The sequence below is a fragment of the Pyxicephalus adspersus genome, chromosome 2 (assembly GCF_032062135.1).
Source record: "Pyxicephalus adspersus chromosome 2, UCB_Pads_2.0, whole genome shotgun sequence".
Classification (NCBI taxonomy): domain Eukaryota; kingdom Metazoa; phylum Chordata; class Amphibia; order Anura; family Pyxicephalidae; genus Pyxicephalus; species Pyxicephalus adspersus.
Window position 1 is genome coordinate 14,522,496 of NC_092859.1, and position 20,357 is coordinate 14,542,852.

At 41.4% G+C, this 20,357-nt stretch overlaps 2 protein-coding genes across 8 annotated transcripts in view; one reads left to right on the top strand and one right to left on the bottom strand.

The window, feature by feature from the left end:
- The first annotated feature begins 1,202 nt into the window (after nt 1-1,202).
- On the top strand, nt 1,203-12,117 carry EIF3G (eukaryotic translation initiation factor 3 subunit G). Its single transcript, XM_072399628.1, has 10 exons — nt 1,203-1,338; nt 5,942-6,036; nt 6,124-6,212; nt 7,463-7,522; nt 8,332-8,436; nt 9,150-9,342; nt 9,436-9,543; nt 10,728-10,864; nt 11,112-11,218; nt 12,016-12,117. Exons 1-10 carry the CDS (start codon nt 1,319-1,321, stop codon nt 12,029-12,031), a joined length of 930 nt encoding a protein of 309 aa, XP_072255729.1. The 5' UTR covers nt 1,203-1,318; the 3' UTR covers nt 12,032-12,117.
- Nucleotides 12,118-15,717: 3,600 nt separating this feature from the next.
- Nucleotides 15,718-20,357, bottom strand: part of P2RY11 (purinergic receptor P2Y11) — a 30,152-nt gene continuing 25,512 nt past the window's right edge. For all 7 annotated transcript variants that reach the window (XM_072399632.1, XM_072399633.1, XM_072399636.1 and 4 more), the window contains one exon: nt 15,718-17,358. In XM_072399632.1, the coding sequence (XP_072255733.1) occupies nt 16,370-17,311 (942 nt within the window). In that variant the 5' untranslated portion in view covers nt 17,312-17,358 and the 3' untranslated portion in view covers nt 15,718-16,369. The remainder of the gene's footprint in view (nt 17,359-20,357) is intronic.

Consider the following 20,357-nt stretch of genomic DNA (forward strand, 5'->3'; position numbering starts at 1 on the left):
TGAGTGTTCCAGATTAGGAGCCAATAATAAGACGCTCCTTGAGTATGCAGGTAAACTTTATAACCTTTTTACTGCCATGGGGATATTTTGCACATCAAATTGGGTGTCCTTTCCTTAGCAAACTGCTTGATTGCAGGCGTAGCGGTTCTTTATTTCAGAAGGGACAGGGAATGTCTGTTCTAAAAATAAGTTGGGTACGTTTAGTCGCCATTTTGCATGTCGGCGTCTTCACCTTCTCATTCAGGTTCATTAGCCTTGATTGTTCAGGCTGGTTTGATGTAACTTGTATACATGTGCACAGGAAGTCTTTCATTGCCAGCAGATGGTTCTGCCAGATTCCTGTGCTGTGCTCACATATTGTATATTAAAAGATTAAGCATGGTTCTATGCCCCTTTACAATAAAGAACCTGGCTGCTAATGATTTACTATGAGTATAGATCTGCTTTAAGAAAGCCCAGAATGTCAGATCTGCAGGTGAATATTTAACAATGTTAGCCAAAGAGTTTGCACCAATTTTCTTCTGCTGTGCCTGTCAGGGAACGACTGCTTTGCTTTAGTTCTTTTATTTATGTTTGGGCTGACAGCTCTTCAGAAGAAAAGCTTTATACCAACTGTGAAGGGTGGTGGTGGGAATGGTTTAGAATTTGGGTAGTTCCAGTTATCAAATCTTCTGGGTCGTACCATAGTGTGCTTTGGGAATGCCAAGCTTAATGTCTGAAAGTCTAACTAGAAATGACTTCCAGCATGATACTGGGCCAGAGCACATGACTCACACCATTTGATGAAGAGTTAGGCACTGATCTAGTTAGTAATAAAAAAAAATCTGGCCATATTTTGTAGAACTATGACCTTGAAGGTCCAGGGTCCCAGGCCTGAATCCTGCTATCTGCATGGAGTTTGAACATCTCCCCATGTTAAGTTGCATTTGCTGCAAGCCGTTTTCTTCCCTCTTGTTAGTATGTTATTCTGCTTTATGAGAACAATAATACAGCTGACTGTGACTTCATAAACTGCAACTTAACTTAATGTCCCTGGAAATGACTTAGAAAAGTTGGCTTTGTGACATTTTGAGATTTACATTCCCCAGCAGCTGAGGTCTCCCTACAAGTTGCTATGGTAACACAATGCAGGGAATCCCTCTAAGACAAGCCCAGACATCCCATAACTGCACGCGACTAAGTCTTCCCACATCACCAAGATTTGTGGATAGAACGTCGCCGGAAGTGTTTCGTTACGTCCGGCTGCTTCTCGTGTGCTGTGTGTCTTGCCTGCATTTTCTCTTTAGCTTCCGGCGGCGCCATCACGAGAGCCAGAAACATGCCTACCGGGGACTACGAGTGAGTACACCGGGAAGGGGGCTGTGCAAAGCTGGGTAGCACTAGGGCAGGTGATGGTAAAGGTATAAGAACTGGGAGGGCGGCGAAGGAGATACAGAGGGTGAGCTTGGTGTCATAAGGGAGACAGCTGGATGTGGTGGCGGCTCCCAGCTCTGGGATGAGACGTGGCGGAATGGTGCTATGAGGGAATGCTGGGGTGGTAGTGATATGTACAGGAACTATGAGAATGATGGGGGTAGTAATATGTACTGAGGTTATGGGATCCATAACCTCAGTATGATATGGGGGGGGACCAGTTATAGGTCACTTTCACCTACACAACATCTCCAAAATCCGCCCCTACCTGTCCTCAGAGACCACCAAACTCCTTGTACACGCTCTTATCATCTCTCGTCTGGACTACTGTAACATCCTCCTCGCTGGTATTCCACTAACCCGACTCTCTCCTCTACAATCTATCATGAATGCTGCAGCCAGACTCATCCATCCTTCCCTCCGCTCCTCTTCTGCTGTATCTCTTTGTAGTTCTCTCCATTGGCTTCCATTTCACCTTAGAATCAAATTCAAGCTCCTGTGCTTTGCCTTCAAATCCCTACACAGTTATTGTCCCACTTACATTTCTGACCTGATAGAAAAATATTCCCTCTGCCGCTCTCTCTGCTCCTCCAATGACCTACTAATGACTTCCTCACTCATAACCGCATCACACTCATGGCTCCAAGACTTTTCTAGAGCTGCCCCCACTCTCTGGAATGGTCTCCTCATCCTATTTGGCTTGCTCTACTTTCTGTTCATTTAAAAGAGCTCTCAAAACCCATTTTTTCAAACTTGCTGACCAGTCTTCTGTCTTTTGTAACACTCAATACTTTCACCACTACATATCTCCCCTCCTATTGTGTGTAAATTCCCCCACCTACTAGATTGTAAGCTCTTTGGGGCAGGGTCCTCTCGTCCTGTATCACGGTCTGTATCTGTCTGTCATTTGCAACCCCTATTTAATGTACAGCACTGTGTAATATGTTGGAGCTATATAAATCCTGTATATTATTATTAATAATAGGTGGGGAGTTCTAGTTATAGGTGATAAGGATGGGGGGGGGGGGGTTACTAGTTATAGGTGATGATACCAAAGTGGTGAGGATGTGAGGTAGTAATAGGTATGGAAATGGAGGGCTGGTGGTAATAAGTACATTAGCTGTAGGTAACAGTGGTAGATATTGGAGTGATGAGGAGTGTAGGGTTTTTTTTTTATGGTGCTTTGATTTGATGCTTGGTAATGGAATAGATGGTGGTAGTGATTTGTGCACTAGTGGTAGGTAACACTGATGAAGGGGGGAGGGTGGTGATTAGTTCATTATGGGTAATTAGTAGTGATACAGATGGTAGCGTTGGGGTTGTCATGGTTGTTAGTTTAAATGATGAGGATGGTGAGAGTGGTAGGTAAAAGTTATGGGTACAGAACTGATGAGGGTAGTAGTGGTGATGGGTACAGAAGTGATAAGGATGATGGGGGTAATAGTACAGTAGTAGTGGTGATTATGGGGACAGTAGGGATGGGTTCCGAAGGTGCTGTTGAGATGTCCCACCTCCTGTACTAAATTCCCATCCTTCTGACCTTTCCCTCTTCCTGTCTGTACCCAATTCCTTCTCTCCATGTCCATTCTAAACCTTTTCTGTCCTGGCGTCTAAAGTTTATTAAATCTTAAAACTCTTTGTCTGGTGTTTGACCTAAATTGCCCCTCTAGTTGTTTAACCCCACCCCCTCCTCTCCCTTCCCTAGTGCTCACTCTGAAGCAGAAGCTAACCTATTAAAAGCCCAACTCCTTACGGTTAGGTAGTTACCTGGATGGTTGATCTAGGAAGGACAATTTGACTGGCCGGCTATTTTGTTAAAACTTCAGAATGAAAAGTCCGGTAATGGTTGGGGCAGATGGAGTGGTGATTGTTGTTGGAGGTAATAAGGAAGTGTGCCGATGTCCCCAATACAGGAGTGATAGAGCTTTGTGACGATGAGGATGATGGGAACAGTAGTAATTAGAATTGCCAGCCGATTGCATTGGTGGTAATGAGTGGATAGTATTGACAGGTAGTGTAGTTTTGAGGATGTAGCTATGATGGGTGCAGTAGTACTGGTGATGGTAGAAGTAGGTATAATGAAAATGGTGGACTGGTAGTGGAGGATATGATGACAACCATAGTATTTTGTACAGTGTTTAACCCAAGTTGGTTGGCAAGAAATTGTAGGTGGGTGGTTGGCCCCTGTATTGTGACCCACCCAAAAACAGCCAGGTGCTTACTGAAAAGTGCCGGGTGGTGCGCCCAGCTTAAAGGGCCTGGAGAGAGATTATGTGGGTGGTAATGTGTGGGGTTTATTGGGGTAGTATGGAGGATGATAGAAGTAGCTGTGATGGGTGTAGTAGTACTGGGGATGATGGGGTGATTGGTAAAGCTGGGGTAATGATTTACAGTATGTTAATTACCAGTGACTGCTGCTGTAATCTTCACACATGCAGTATATGTACTCTGTGTAGGTTAACCCATGAACATTGACTTAAATAGAAAGTTTGTCTGGGCAAAAATGGGCAAAGGACATCTATATTAATAAAAAAAAGTTGCCAAAATAAAAAAAACTTGACCAAAGGCAACCATTCTAGATACCATGTCCAAGTTTGAGGGCCAGAAATGCAGCAGATGGGAAATTCTTCAAACCTGATTCACTTAGAAACCATAAAATGTGCAGGGCCTTCTTATCCCAGAGTTGGCATTAGCCATTGGTACCCTGGTGCACCCATCTACGGCCCAGAAGAAGGGATCTTCATGGAAGGGTTTCCACCCAAAGCCAAATGACTCAACTACACCTAAGTCAAACGACTATAGCGCCCCTCATCACAAACCTCACCCTGTCCCTGCTGGTAGAAGAGAACTATTTATCCCGGTTGTTGTGAGTTGTCCTGCAAAATAAGACCTGGGATGCCAACAATCCAGGCATTTTAGATGACTCCTACAAAAAATGAAATATGAGGCTTTTTGCCCCCACAAATACTTTTTTAGCTGTTGGTTCACCAATCATGAGATCCCTGGCTCTTTGGTTTTTCATAATTATCCGTGCTCCAAATGTCAGCACCAACAAAGTTCCCCAAAATATAATAAGAGATGGTGCAACCTCCTCTCTCTGCGTTATTAGTGACATTTACCTTCTGATCTCTCCTTGGCCATCGCAGTCAGGCAGGAAAGGAGTTGGACCTCCCTGGCTCTGGTTTGCTGTTATAGTTCTTGTCCCTTGGCAATGAGTGTTCCAGGCGAGAGAGAAGCAGTTGTGAATGGCTGGGAGAGATAAGAAGCTGTAACAGAAGATTATGGTGATTATGATAGCGGGAATTACAAATGCTGACAGAAGAGCATGAAGGAGGAGCCATATTTGTTCCCCATTTGAGCAATACGCAGAGCAAGCTTGGAGTGAGTTTGGTAAACTCTTTCAAAAATATTCTAAGCTTCGGAAGATTTATTATTTTTCTTTTTAACTTGTTTGTAATGTGTCTCCAAACTTGCTAGAAAATTTGACCACTTCAGCTTCCCAGTACAGCACCCTACTTTCTTGAATATCATAGCTCTCTCCTCTTCTGGCCGAATTGAATTACTGTCCGTGATGGCCTAGCTCCTTTTGTCTATCTGCAGAGGGAGGAATTCTATAAAGTGCCGCTGAATGACAGTTCTGGGACTGCTGATTGTAACTTTATCTGGTAGGCTTCAGCCATACCTAAAGCTTGGTTAAAGCCTATAGAAGCCTGCAAGAAGCGTGTGATAGTCATCACTCCCATTAAGATCCGTGTTTAACTTTCCCATTCTGGACTGACATTTTTTTAATAGCTTCACCAAAGCTGCTTGAAGCGTCACTAACCCACTGTTCCTATATAAGCTAAATCTGTAAATTAAGCCAGGGATCTGGCTGGAATCTCTTCCACTCTGACACTAAGCAGTCTCAATCAAAGGACTTTTCTCCACTGGGAGTAACAAGGACTGGATCTGCTTACACCCACTTTTCAGAATGTTCAGGGTGCCCTATGGCAAACATCCTTCCTAATTACAAAACTAAGCTACCCTTTGTTCCATTGACACTACTAACAGTCTGAACATACCCCTGAGGAAGCCTTGTGGTGAAATGTGTCGGGTAGGAGACGTTACTCCTTTTTCTTTTACCATAGGAAAGCTATGTATAGGAGAAGCTCCTATAGCCCATGATGTATTAACAGGCTCTGGACCTATTACTAATTTTATATGATTTATGTTAGTGTTCTCCCCAGCCCCTTTTAGCTGGGCACATCACCCAGCTGTTTTAAGGTGGTTATTAATGAGTTAATTCATAATATAGGGACTGCCACCAACACTGTATATTTTAGATTGCGGAATTCCCTTTTACTGTGCATACAGTTTATTTTTAATTGCCAAATATAAACCCTGTTTTAGTCTTCTTTATTTGAATTTATGCTTTTGCAATATGCTGGAGTTGGCTACATAACTCCGTTATAGGAAGGGAGATATCTGCTTGAATCTGGTTTATCTCTTGTAAGTGGTTTCTTCTAAATGATTCTTTTTCATATCACAGTTCCAAGCCCAGCTGGGCTGATCAGGTGGAGGAAGAAGGAGAAGATGTGGAACCCTTAAGTCCAGCTTGTCCAGCTATCGTTAAGGATCATGGCTGTGAGTATGAGCAGAAGTTATATAGACATAGAATACTGTGATGCTGGCAATTCCATTATTAACATTCCACTTTTTTATGTTCTTTAGATGTCCTGGACACCCCACGGGAGGTTATCAATGGAAACATAAAGACTATCACAGAGTACAAGCTGGATGAAAATGATAAGAAAATTAAGGTGAGTGCTTGGCTCGTGTGGGATGTCAGGGGGAGGTATCGGTATTTTGGGGAACCAAGCGATGAGAAATAACTGTGTGCTGTGCAGACCAGGGACGGGAATATTGTTCACTCCTTTCCTACACCGCCTTTTTTATATTATTATCATTATTATTAATAATACATTTTAACTTAATTTATTGGCCCCTTTTCCTTATTAGAAGAACAAAGCATGCTTTCTTCTTTTGTACTCATTTATTGGTCCCTGTATTGGGGATATCGGCACCCTTCCTTAACCTCTCAGCCTCTGATTCCATAGCTCAAAGCTAGCATTGGCTTTTCACTCTCTCCTCCACCAACCCCCTGTAATCGTATGACTCTATTCTGCTCTAACACTACATCTGGCGCCCCCAGCCTCAGCCACAGGACCTGTCCCTGTACCCCTTTACCATCAATTTGTATGCCCCGCTTTACCATCATCTTCTTCCCTATACTTTTAGAGGCTGTGCATTCACAGCATGGTAAAATAAAAAAAAGTCTATCGATGAGTAAATTGGTGGCTGAGCAAATGTGTTCCTTTTTTGTTTTCTGAGGCCAAATTAAAATGAATGCCATTAGTAAGGTGGACAAAAGTTTCATAATTTTCAGCAGGGTGTCTACTGTATGGAATACTTGTGATGAGAGAGAACAGAACCCAGTTTGTACGGTTCAGGTTGCAAATCGGATCTTAGAGTTTCCACCTTTTCCAGTTGTTCGCGGAGTAGCTCAACTCCCAGAGATGTGGGCAACTACCATCCTTATTATTTATAATGTGTACACAAACTAGAAGTACTGCAAGGAAGCAGCAGGGGGAATCTATGTTAATTCTGGAAGGTTAAGCTGAGCTGCTGAATCATTGCTAGGAGAATGAAAAGGAGACTGAACAAATTCAGTGCCTTTGCTGTGAATTTTGAGGATGCAATTGTGAACATTGCCAGCAGGGGTCAGTGAGGGTTTGTTTTAGGCTTAGTGAAGAATAGGACATAAAACAAGCATAAAGTGTTAGAGAAATGTTTCACTTCATAAATCAGCACATTTGAGTTTCTAAATGACTCCGTACATCTTTCATCCTGCACCCAAACTGCAAGACCCATGTCCCAAACATTGTGCACCAAATACAAGTTAAACAGGGCCACTGTGTGACAGTCTGCAGGAAATCTAAACTTGTATCTTCTGCAATGGAAGATGCAACTCTGATTAGATTTCACTAAATCTGTACTTGTTTTTTTGCAGATTGTGCGCACTTTCAAGATTGAAACCCTCAAAGCTTCCAAAGTAGTGGCCAGAAGAAAGGTAAGACGATCACCGTAGTCATCTGGTGTGGCTGGAAATATCTCAGGAGCAAGATCTGCTTTATAAAAGCTGAGACATAAAAACTAAAATTTGTACTTGAGTTTGTATTTGAACTGTTCCAGTAGTACTTGGATAGCTCATGCCGAATAAATCTACAGGGCCAGCTAGAAAAAGCAATATAATTAACGATCTGTTACATGCGATACGCCTGTATATGTTCAAAAAAAGCAAGCTTTACTCGGAGATTGCCCAGTACGGTCACTCAGCGGTGGGGAAGAGTATGTGCAGCACATTTCTGCCCCTTATGGGCAAAGTTCAGGGTCAGTTTAAAGTATTTGTAAACCCAATATCAAATACTACACATTCTAATACAATTTTCTCCTTAAACCAAAGGTTAAACTGTAAACTCCTTAATGGGGTAAACAGACTGGTTTAAAGTTTACCTAAGCCAGGAGGAAGTGTGCCTGTGTGGTGAATGCTTCTTTGATGTACAAAGAGGATACATTTGCAGCTCTACCTCTGAACAGGATATGATTTATCGATACAATATGGCTGCTTCTAATACTGATATAGTGTGAAATAGAAGGATTTGTGTTTTTATGTTTGGTATTCTGATTCAGTGGGCACGTGACTGCTTGTAACTTCCTTCAGTTTCAAGGGCAGAGAGATCCCTAACTCCCAGGCTGTAGATGGGGACACAGAGATGACTGACACACCTAAATATTAAAGTAAAAGTTCTCTTAAAGTTTTTTTGTCCTGTACAGTAAATGATGTAATTGTATTTCTGCTTTTTTTTTTTTTTTTTTCAGAACTGGAAAAAATTTGGAAATTCTGAATTTGACCCTCCTGGACCAAATGTGGCCACTACAACAGTCAGTGATGATGTACTGATGACCTTTATTACAAACAAGGAGGTGAGATACCCATTTTGAAGTTTGTAGTGCAAATTCGGGTTAGGGTGACAACACCTTCCGCACAGATACAGTACAGCTAGTGACAAGATGCGTGTTACTGGTCCAAAATACAGCATTCAATCAGTGAAAGCAAGATTTAGGAACGGTGGCCTACTTTTCTCAGAATAGGTTTCCTGTATTGGTGTAGAAGGTTGGGTCATGCAGGGCACATGTTTACTTTTAGGCTTAGTCTACACGGACGTTTTTCCCAGCGTTTAACCTGAAGCTTTTAAAACCCATGTTTGAAATCCCCATGCATTCCAGGGCGTTTCCTTGAGGCACATTTATTAGCCCTATCCTAAACGTTGCTTGCAACTTTTAAAAAATGTAAACACTGAGTTAAAGCTGGAAAACACCCAAAAACGCAGGTAAACCCTTCCATTGACTTTAATGGGACATCTTCTTGCGTTTTTAAACACAGCATAGGCGTTTTCCAGCATTTTAAAGGCAAGCTTCAAAATGTTAAAAAAAAGTGCATATAAACCCAATAGGAACGTTTACATGTGGCTTTTAAAAAACTCAGTGTAGACCCAGCTTTATGATCTAGAAGGTTGGGTATATGCATGGCACACATTTACTGAAATGACCTGGTTAGGTTGTATAGTAGACGCATGCATAGAATCCAATTAGTCTGGCTGTGTGAATGTATACTCATCAATCTGTTAATCTTCCAGGATCTGAATAACCAGGAGGAGGAAGACCCCATGAACAAGCTGAAGGGTCAGAAGATTGTGTCTTGTAGAATTTGTAAAGGGGACCATTGGACCACAAGGTGTCCATACAAAGACACTCTGGGTCCCATGCAGAAAGAGCTGGCTGAGCAGCTTGGTCTGTCCTCAGCAGACAAAGAGAAAGCTCCAGGGGCCGGTGAGTACTGTCAGTTAATAAATGGCTGGAAATAATGAAGCAGATTTAATAGAAGCATCTTTAAGCTGATTCTGGAATTTACTTTTTTCACAGAACCGGAACCAGCTCAGGCTCCTGTTAGCAAGACAGGAAAATATGTTCCGCCAAGTTTGAGAGATGGAGGAAGCCGAAGAGGAGAGTCCATGCAACCTAACCGTAGAGGTAAGGTCCCGGGTAACACATGGCTTCATGTGTATGCATTAAATGGACAACCTTGGTGTAAAATGGGCTGTAGGATTCTTGTCCCTCCACCAGCTCCTGTCTGGACAATGGAAGGAGCAGCAGAAGACTGAGAAGTACACCTGTCTTTCACTCTGCTCAGATCTCCTATTGGCATGTTCTTTGTTAGCGCATGAGCAATGGACCACAACTAACTCCTTGTGCTGCTTCTCATTCTTTCAACCTCAGCTTTAACGTACAGGCACTGCTAAAGACTGGTAACAAGTGAGATTCAGAAACCTAAATTTAATAATGTACTTGTGTCATTTAGGGTAACTCGGTTAATTTAAGTTGATTCTCTGACCTGCAGTCAGTGTGAACAGCAGACACCTGGCATGTTTGTGTTTTAGGTCCCTAGTGCAATTGCTGAAAAATGCTAGTATATACCTGGCTGTCATACTGACCAAGCTGCTTTAATATTTTAAATCATCTTTTTTTGGTCTTTTCTGATCTTCTTACTCTTTAAGGTACTGATCAGAAACCAGAATGAAACCATCATTCTGATTGCTCTGTTTGAGCCCCCAAGGGAGCTATCTGTTATAATGGGAAAGTATGCACGGTATATTTACACATTATGGCATACTTCCTCTTCAGTGCTGTGATCTTAGCTCTCCCCTTGGTTACCATGTTTTTAAATTTACTTGGTCATGTTCCAGGTCTGGAGCACTTGGCTTGGGTTGGAATAGTATACCTCTCACCCATGCAAGTTTTTGTTATCCCAGCATATGATATTGCCTAGTATTTGCACCAACCACAAATAGAAAAATGTGCTGGAAGCTCTGGAGAACATCTTTTACTCATTAAAAAGGTTGCACTTTTTTTTGTTAGTGACTGTCAATGTGTAAAAGCCAGTGGTCAACATAACACCCAGTCACCTGCTATTTTCAGTTCCTAATAGTATCATACTCTAATATAATCTTTGGAATTTAGTTTGTTGCCCCCCTCCTGTTTACAGTTTGTACACTTGTTCACATAGGGTGGCTGGGTCACGGCCCAACCACTCTCTAACCATCTGCCTTAGCCCTTATTATTATAGGGTGTAAATGCTCATCCCCAGAGTTAGCTCAGGTTGGGTAAAAAAAGTACCATTTCACTCCCATTCTCTAACAAACTCTTCTTTCCCACAGCTGATGACAATGCTACAATTCGTGTCACTAACTTATCTGAAGATACACGAGAAACTGACCTGCAAGAGCTCTTCAGACCATTTGGATCCATCTCTCGAATCTACCTGGCTAAAGACAAGACCACCGGGCAATCCAAGGTAACCAACCCTATGGAGAATATTCTATATTTATCCATTACCCATGATGTGATATTAACTGAGATTTATGGCCAGCCCACCTACTGCCCATCCAATCTCGATATCATGTCTTTGCTGCTCTCTTTGCCCATAGCAACCAAATTATCTTCACGCTTTCATTGTGAGTTACTGTAAGAGGACATAGTTTCCGAGGACGTAGAGATCTGGCTTTCTTCTGATTCATTACTATTGTTTCTTCTCTCCCCAGGGATTTGCCTTTATCAGCTTCCATCGCAGAGAAGATGCCGCCCGGGCCATTGCTGGTGTTTCTGGCTTTGGTTATGATCACCTTATTTTGAATGTGGAATGGGCCAAGTAAGTTCTCTTTTCACAACTTGCAATCAAGGGTTAAATCGAAACTGCAATAGGATATTAGGCGGATCTGCTGACTCCTGAAAATCCCTTTCTGTGTCTAGACTAAACTGAGAATAGGCATTTGTCAGCTGAAAATAAAAGAACTAAGTGGCACAAGGTTCACCAGCACAGTAAAGCACGTAATTTTATTGGGCCATGGGAAGCATAAAAGACACTAAAGAGGGACAAGCATATTATCAGGAGAATGATCAGAAAGAAACCTTGTACGTTCAAGAAACCACACACCTTACCAGTTCTATGTGTCTGTTCCTCTTCCGCTGATTGAAAACTCATTTTGTGACTTAAAATGAAATGAAACGCACTCTACTGATGTACCTTGTGACATTGCCACATTGGTTAACAACAGGTGAAAAGTCACGCTAAAGACCTTTTCAAACCTTTCTATGTAGTTCTGAGTGTAAGTAATATACATCAGCATTTATACTTCAGGGTAACTCCATGTAAAATATATATATATATATATATATATATATATATATATATATATATATATATATATATATATTTAAATCACAATTCTGTTCATTTCAGTCTGTCAAAAATTTTATTTCCATATGGGCCCCCCTTGAGGTGTACATTGGTAATGTACAGAAAGTTCCCAGAAATGTCAGTTGCTGCTGTAATTCTTCACCAAAACTTTAAAACACATAAATAACAAAACTTGTAAAAATTGAAAATGACTCCTAACCATAAAAGCTTTTCTTAAATACACTTTTTTTTCTTTCTTTTCCCTGCAGGCCCTCAACCAACTGAGCAGAAAAAAATCTACACCACATGATTGCAAAATGGAAACTATTTCTTATGTCTCCTTAATGCTAATAAAATATTTGAACATCAAATCAGAGCTTTTATTTCTGTCCACACGTTTTACTTCTGCTTTTTACTCTTTCAGTAAACCAGATCAGGTGGTTAAGTCAGTTATGCAATCCTCAGCGCTGATCTAATCTCAGTGGTTTGGGTAGGGCAGCCAGGGGCTCAGAGAACCTGGGTCTGCCCACACTTCCTGCTGGTACCCCCCCCCCCCCCCCCCTAGTTTCCTGGCAGACTGCATGCTGCAAACAAAAGGAAGGTGAAAACTGCCTGCTTTTTAATTGCTCCCCAAGCCAGTCCCTTGGCGCTGGACCCTCCCTTGATCCGGTCCCGCGTCATCCTAGAATTCATCTTCGTCCAAGTGCGGAGGAAGCGTCTGGCACCGCCATCTTCAATCTTCTCTTCCATTGTCTTCTTGCTACGTCACCCGATCTTGCACTGCGCATCTGCGAGATCAGGTGACGTAGCTGCTGTAAAGGTGAAAAAAAGAGAACCAATCTCACTGAGCATGAGTGATATTGGCATCTCTTTCCCCTTAGTGGAAAAAAGGCTGGGAGGCTCTGCACTCCCATTCGGTTATCAAGAATGAAAGGGGAGGTGCTGCACCCTTTTAGGGAAATGCTATGGGTGGCCACCAAGTGCAAAGGTAGTCAGGATGTGATAGGCAAGGATGGCTCACAAAATGGGTGGCAAGGGGTATTGAAAGATGATTCCTAAAGTTTAAATTGTTAACAAGCGCTAAGTAAACGAAGGTGGCAGGAACTTTTCCACCCAAGGCGACCAGATGGAAGTGAACTTAGGCATGGTGTCGCAAAGTTGACAAGTTCGTTTTTCCTACACAACAGTGCGGGTCTTTTGGGGAAGCTTATACAAGTGATCAGGGGAATAATGCAGCTATGAGGCCGCAAACTTTAGACCAAGAAGTGGACACAATTGGGCATTGCCACCATTTATATAAGATGAGCCAGGATGGGGCCACCTGTAGAAACAGAGGGTAACAATTAGGAAAGAATGTGGAGGGCTTGGTGGGAACCAGATACCACCTTAATAGAATTTGCAGCTTGTTCCTTAGGTGCTCACATTGGGCCAGCAAGACTTCTGGAGGTGACCATATTTGTTGTATTATATCCATGGAGAATGATGTTTTTAAGTCTTCCCCAAATGGAGACATAGGTGGGGGTGGGGGGGCGTTAGGTCCAGGAAACAAGGAGTACAGGAGAGAAATGAGACCCCAGGCATGCAGATTACAGTCAGATTCTTTCATATGGGGACATGGTATGGGGATAAGGTGCAGAATTACCTTGAAAAAGTACAAAGTGCTTAGCTTGGAGATGTCAGAAGTTCCCCTGAAGGTGGGTGGTTTTTAGTGAAAAGCCAGTGCTTTTTTTTAGATTGCTGACTTTAAACAATCAAGTCTGCCTAGACCGAGTCTGTTCATGTAAATAGTGCTTGGTAAACCTTCATTCCCTATATACATGTAAAATTCATGAGTATGGTGCAGTCTTTTTTTTTGTTGTTGTTTATTAACATGCTGTAATACCTTAAGGTGAGGTTTTGGTTTGCAGTAGCTCTTCTGAAGAAAATGTCCACCAACTTACTGTATATCCTTAAAACCATGACCAGCAGGCTAAGAGCCAAATAAAGGAACTTTAGATAATCCAGCCCCTATAATACAAAGGGTTAAGGGGGAGAGGCACAGATCAGTTTCTCCTGAATACATTATTAGCGCTAGAATCTGTTTCAGCTCCTTGCTTCTGTTTTGTTCTTTAAATTCAGTTTGAGGGTAGTGTTTTAGATTTTCTCCTGCCTGTAGCAATTGGGATTTTTTTGCTGCATGATTAACAAAATAAATGGGATTTTAGTTTCTGGTGTGCTCAAGTGCAACTTCTAAGGATGTTTTTTGTTTGTAGTTGCATTTCATTTGAAAAAAAAAATGTATATAAGTCAAATTCAGTAAAAGCATTCTCTTCCCACTGTAGAAAACAAGATTATCTGAACCTATTGTAAAGCAAACCTAGGCAGATTTGCTAATCAAGGGTGATAAAAACCTCCAACTGCACGTTTAGACGGGGTAAGCATTAGGTTACGTACAGACACAGTGGTATCCAGTGTTCTCTCTAGCCCCTTTTAGCTGGGCGCACCACCCAGCACTTTTTAGTAACCATCTATTTTCAGATGGTTACTAAAAAGTAAGGTCAAAATAATGGGGCACTGGACAGTTGGGGCATAATACAAAGATGATAGAAAATGGGACATACTAAGTCATTAGTTTTCAGTGCTCGGTATTGTTGATGCTCCATTGTATAAAGTTATTTTAGACACTTGTTTATATCTTGTGGCATGAGTTTGTGGAAATTCCTTTTCTGATCAGGCATGAATTTGCCCGTGTAAAAAGATTTGGTCTGAGGAGCTTGTTGTTGAGGAACTGAAAGCTTAACTTTAGGGAAGTGACAAGGTTATCCTTATAAAGCAGAGTCCCTTCCTTCCTCACCCATCACTGCACTAGGATAACCTTACACTGTTTTTGTACTGGTGCCATAGATAAAAAATTAGCATTTGACTCTCTGCTGGCACGGGAAGCACCACTTCAAGATAGTTTTGTCATTACCCCGGAGTCAGCCATTAAGTGGCCCACATGTTCAAGGAAATTCTTGAAATGTGCTTATTAGTTGTCCAGCTTCCACTTTCTTCAGGAAGAAGTTGGATTATGCACGGAGGGTGTTATAGTCCACACAGACTCTTCATGGCCTGGGCAGAATCCCCAGACCACTATGACACATTCCATGCCTTCACCATTGGGTTATTTGATAGTTCCCAATAGGAGAGGAATGTTCAAGCCAATGAATAAATAAAAGGAATTATTTATTAAAATTCAAATTCCTAAAAAAAGTTTAGGAACCAATTACATCTTCTCCAAAAGGACTTTGGAACACGGCACACAAACCAAGCTGGATTACCAAAACTTCTACATAGCGGTGCCCTTCTTTTAACACCAGAATCACAAATCTTACCCCCTTCTCACATTCCTAAACAGAACCAAAACGACGGCCCCTCCAGTGTTACTCACCGTACCTTGGAAAACCCACCCTTCTAAGAAAAGACCTAGCACCACCTGTGGCAGGGAGGAATAATAACACCTCTAGTAGGGAATCACTTTACTTTCTTTTGGCTAAATTAGTACAAATTCAAAAAAAACACTTCAAACTCTTGTGGGATGTTTTCCAGTAAAGGGAGGTCTGTTGTAGATGCAAAGGGGGAAGGAATGATAGGTTTGAAATGGAATGGGACATCCCACAAGCTCATATAGGTGTAATGTTCAGGTGTTAAAAAACAATGGGGTCTGATATATTAAAGCTCTCCAAGACTAGAGAAGATGACTTCGTGGGAGGACCTGGTTGATTCAGCAAACTTGGAATTGTTTTCCTAAAAAGTCATTTGCTACTAGTTGCAAATGTTTTCAATCCTAAACCAGATTCATTCCAGGTTGGCTACATCTCCCATTTTCTCCCATAATTGTCTATCATCTCCAGTCTTGGGGAGCTTTAATAAATCAGACCCAAAATGTAGGCCATATAGTGTAACTTAAAAAATGGCAGACATTGCCATTTTTAGAAAAGGGTTAGACCAGGTATACTTAGATTTTTTTATTTTTTCACTTTCTTTAAAATCACAAAACATTACAAGGTATTGTCTGTCCGCTCATCCTGAACATAGTAAGATAAGCCTAATATAAACCCGCATCTTATCCAAGCAGAGTAAGTCATTGGCGCGCTTCATTGTAACCCACCAGTGAGTTCTTCATAGTCTCCAGTGGTTTGCCTGCTACAATGATGGAAAATATTCATTATTTTCAGTATGGAGACTCTCTCCTATACCTCCCATGATGCAGCCCCAGGCACCATCACAGGTAAACCCCAACCAGATCCTCCAAGAGTTTACACATTGAACTTTTACATCATACAGGTCAACAAAAAAGACGCCCCAAAGGGGAGCTATAAAGTGAGCTCGTTGGTTGCATAGGAAAATCTCAATTTCACTTCAGCAAGAGCTTAAGAAAGCGGGGAAATGAACTTCCACTTTATGTGATGTAGAAAGTTTTGGTTGGTTGCACCACAGTCACTTTTTCCATAAAATTCTTTTATGTCTCCTTAGACACAGATGCCTATGATGTAATCTTTATTGTCTGGGTTCATTTCCTTACAAGACTCCTTCCTTTAGACTTGCCAGGCTCCCTTTTATTTTTATACTCTTAATACTGGTTTAGTGCAATCGCCGTGCAGATCAAAGTCGAATACTCTCAGGTGGTTTCTCTTCTTCCTGTTTTTTGCAGCAGCCAAGTTTTGCCCTTACGTTGTCCATAACGGAAGTGTACAGTAACGGGTGGATACAAGGGTTCAGTGCCACCAGCCCTCGGGTGATTTGAAAAGCAGAATGTAAAAAGCCGGAGTTCTTGCAATTCTTTGGCCACATTCTGCTTGCAAGGTTGAGGTTTCTAAAGATGTGGTAGGGCAAGAAGGAGATGCAGTACAGTGCCACCACCACCACGACCATGGTCACCACTTTCCGCTTTTCCTTTGATTCCAGTCCGTGACTTTTCCATACAGCTCGTGCAATCCCCATATAAGATATGAAAGTGATGAGAAATGGAAGGCCACAGCCAAATCCAGCAAGAAACAGGCTATATGGAAAGTATGGCTTCAGTTCGCTATCTATTGCTGTTCCTAAGCACTCTTTCTTGAGTTTATCTACCTTGATTGTTGAGAATTTAAACACCGGACAAGAAATGGCGGCAACTATAAGCCACACGACCACACTTGCCAGCTTGGCATGTTTACTCTCCACCCTACCCCTAGCATAAAATGGGTACACAACTCCAATGCAGCGATTGACGCTAATGCAAGTTATGAAAAAGATGCTTCCGTAAAGATTACAGTGAAATAGAAATCGTTCTACTTTACAAAGGGCAGTACCAAAGATCCAGTTTTTATCCATTGAATAGTAGGCCACAAGGAGAGGCAGGGACAAGGCGTAGGCCAAGTCACTCACAGCCAGGTTGAGAGAGAAGATAATTCCAGCATGACGGTTTTTGGATGCTTTTGGCCCCAGCAACCAGATGGCAAAACCATTTCCTAAGATGGCTATAACAAACTCCACCGTATATACCGGGGCCAGGTAGGTCTTTTGAACATAATCAAAGGAAAAGTTACAGCTGATATTCGCCATGGATTAATGCTCCACCGAATGAAAATCTGGTTCGTTAGTGGTGAGACCTGAAATAAAGAGAAATACCTGTTACTGGAATACAATTTATTCTATTATATTGCTCATATCTCTACAGAATACGTAGAATCATTCACGTTAGTCAGTGCCCCGGGAGCCTAAAATCTAAAATCTCTACCTAAATCCTGATATACAAGAGCCAACTTTGTGCTCAACCAATCAATCTGGTCAATAATCTGATTATTAATTTACCGTCAGGAAACCAAAATAAAAACAATAAATAATTGACTATTACATGTTTATTATTATTACATGACCATTACATGCTCTAATTCAGCCTTTACTGAGCTTTTTACCTTGGGGAACTCTTGAAATTATTTTGGGTCTTCAAGGAACCCCTGCTATATTTGCTATACACACAGATCACGGGATATTAGTGTGGTGGTCAATAGAATGCCTCTTACATTGCTGACCATTGGTAAAAATGTCACTCTTGCAGATAGCCAAATAGATCATTGGTTTCCAATAAACTGATCTAAGATGCACAAATTGTTTAAGGAGCCCCTAGAAACCTCTGAAAGAATCTTTTGGTTCCATGGAACCCTGGTTAAGAAACACCGACCTAATACATTGCAGATCCACCAATGCAATGTATATAATGGCACTTTTTTCTGAAAGATCATCTCCAATAAAGGCAACACTCAAAAAAACTTTATTTTTTGACTTTGCAGAAGAAGCCAAGTCATAAATCTTCTTCTAGTCTTGGACAGACTGGGTAATGGTTAGAACATTTATGAGGTTTTCTTCTCTTTGGTCTCATTTGAGAGAATCATTTATACTTCCAGGCCTGGACATTCTTGCTTTCAGAATAGAAAGTTAAGGGAAATCTGAAAAGTAGGGCTGTCATCAAAACAAGAGAAGGTGGGAAATTTTCTGACCATTGATAAGACAGTGATCAATAATGAGACTCATCAATCCACTGACTGTGGAAATATATAATTAGATCTTCTCTACCAATGATCATTTTATGCAGATTGTTTAAACTTCAAAGGCCAACAGAGATCATGGCTGGCACAGATGCAAACTTTAAAGAATGATATCAGTACTATGTATCTATGGGTTTCTTGCGTGACAATGGCCCCCAACATTTAATGGATGTTCATCATCCAATTTCCCACAATAGTCACATTGGGCCAGCACAAAAAACAAGGTGAAAAAGGCATCTGTTATATAAAAGGAGTTGTAAAGACTTACCTTACACTTGTTTCAAGAGGCAAAATAGCTTTAATGAATAGGACAATGCAGAATTCCTTTAAAAATATAACGGAGTGCCTACACTATATTCACATCCTAAATTTGCATGCAATTCCCTGTCTGGCACTGCCAGGCCAACTAAAACCAGTTTCCTGTAAGTTAGATTACTCACAGGACATCCTGTCAATGACAGCTAGGACCATTGTTCAGTTGTCTAAATGCCCGAGTAGTATATGAAACATTTCCTGTGGTGAACATGGTCCAAGGAGCAGACCACCCATATTACAGAATACAGACTGCTCCATTTATGATGACCATTTGGTGCAGACACACTAGAAGACAGCTGCCATTAAAGGTGATGTCCTGGAGATACAGAAGCCCACCAAAAGCCATGATATCACCTTTAAAAGGCAGCTGGAGGCATCCAGTGTGTGTCTGCACCAACTGGTCATTTCCCCCTGGTTGGGTCCAAATGAGCTCTATGGGCCTGATTTATTAAAGCTCTCCAAGGGTGGAGCAGATACGCTTTCACCAGTGATGCTGGGTGATCCAGCAAACCTAGAATCCAGGATTGGAAACATTTTCTAATAAATAGCAAATTACTTTTAGGAAATCCATTCCAGGTTTGCTGGATCACCCAGCTTCACCGATGAAAGTGTATCCTCTCCAGCCTTTGGGAGCTAAATCTGGTCCTATGTGTCCATTGCTGTATTTGCCCGGTAAATGGGAACTCTTATTAGAGGAGACTTCATGCCGTAGTATGACTTCCACATGTATGCAACCAAAAATTTTCTCAATTAGTAGTTGAAATGGATAGGTTCAGGCATGCCGGTTAACTTAAAAGTTTACAGGGGACCCCCAATGTATTTTTTATTGTATGCTGATACAATATATACAAATATATATATATAAATATACTTACAACAAGCCATATGTAGCTTGGTGGTCCAGGGCTTTTGCTATATCTACCTACATACAGTATGGACAGACTTCTTATATATGTAATAGGATGCCAAAGACTAAACTTTACGAAATAATTACTGAGCAGAACAAAAGCATTGGCAACAAACTATAACCTAAAATTTTAGATTCAGTAAAAAAAGTTTAACAAAATGACGCCTTAACAATATTTGACATACAGAAAGATTCGGACAACATTGTTGAGCTGATAGGTGGTATAGAACTAAGGGTACGTACACACGTGCAATAAATATCATTGGAAACAAATGACTAACGACCGTTTGTCTGATAATTGTTAACAAAAAAAGCGCACAAAAACTGACCAACGACGCCCATTAATGAGTAATGTCACTGGAAACGAACGACCGTCCAGGCAGGGGTGATGATCGTTCGCTATCTATTGTGTGTACAGTCGTTCAGTGATCGTGGATTGTTCTGTGGTACACTTTCTCCTGTACATGTCACTTCATGCATCGTTCAAATGATTGTATCCAGCGTGTACGTTATATATGAACGATCGTATCATGTTGGATTATATATGAACGATCGTATCGTTACAGCATGTACAGAATTGTGCGCAATACAATCGTTGAAAATAATCGTGCATATTCGTTGATCTGTTAGTCGTTCTTTTTCTAACGACAATTATTGCACGTGTGTATCCAGCCTTAAGGTTGCACACTTGGGGCTGCTGCACATTGCACTCAACTAACTTAACCAATTCAATCAGTCCTTAGATCAATGTTTCTCAATGTTTTTGGCCTGCAACGTCATTCTTCAAAGGCATTCTTCCTACTGAATATGGATATAGTAATTATAGCTAGGCTTCCCTGAA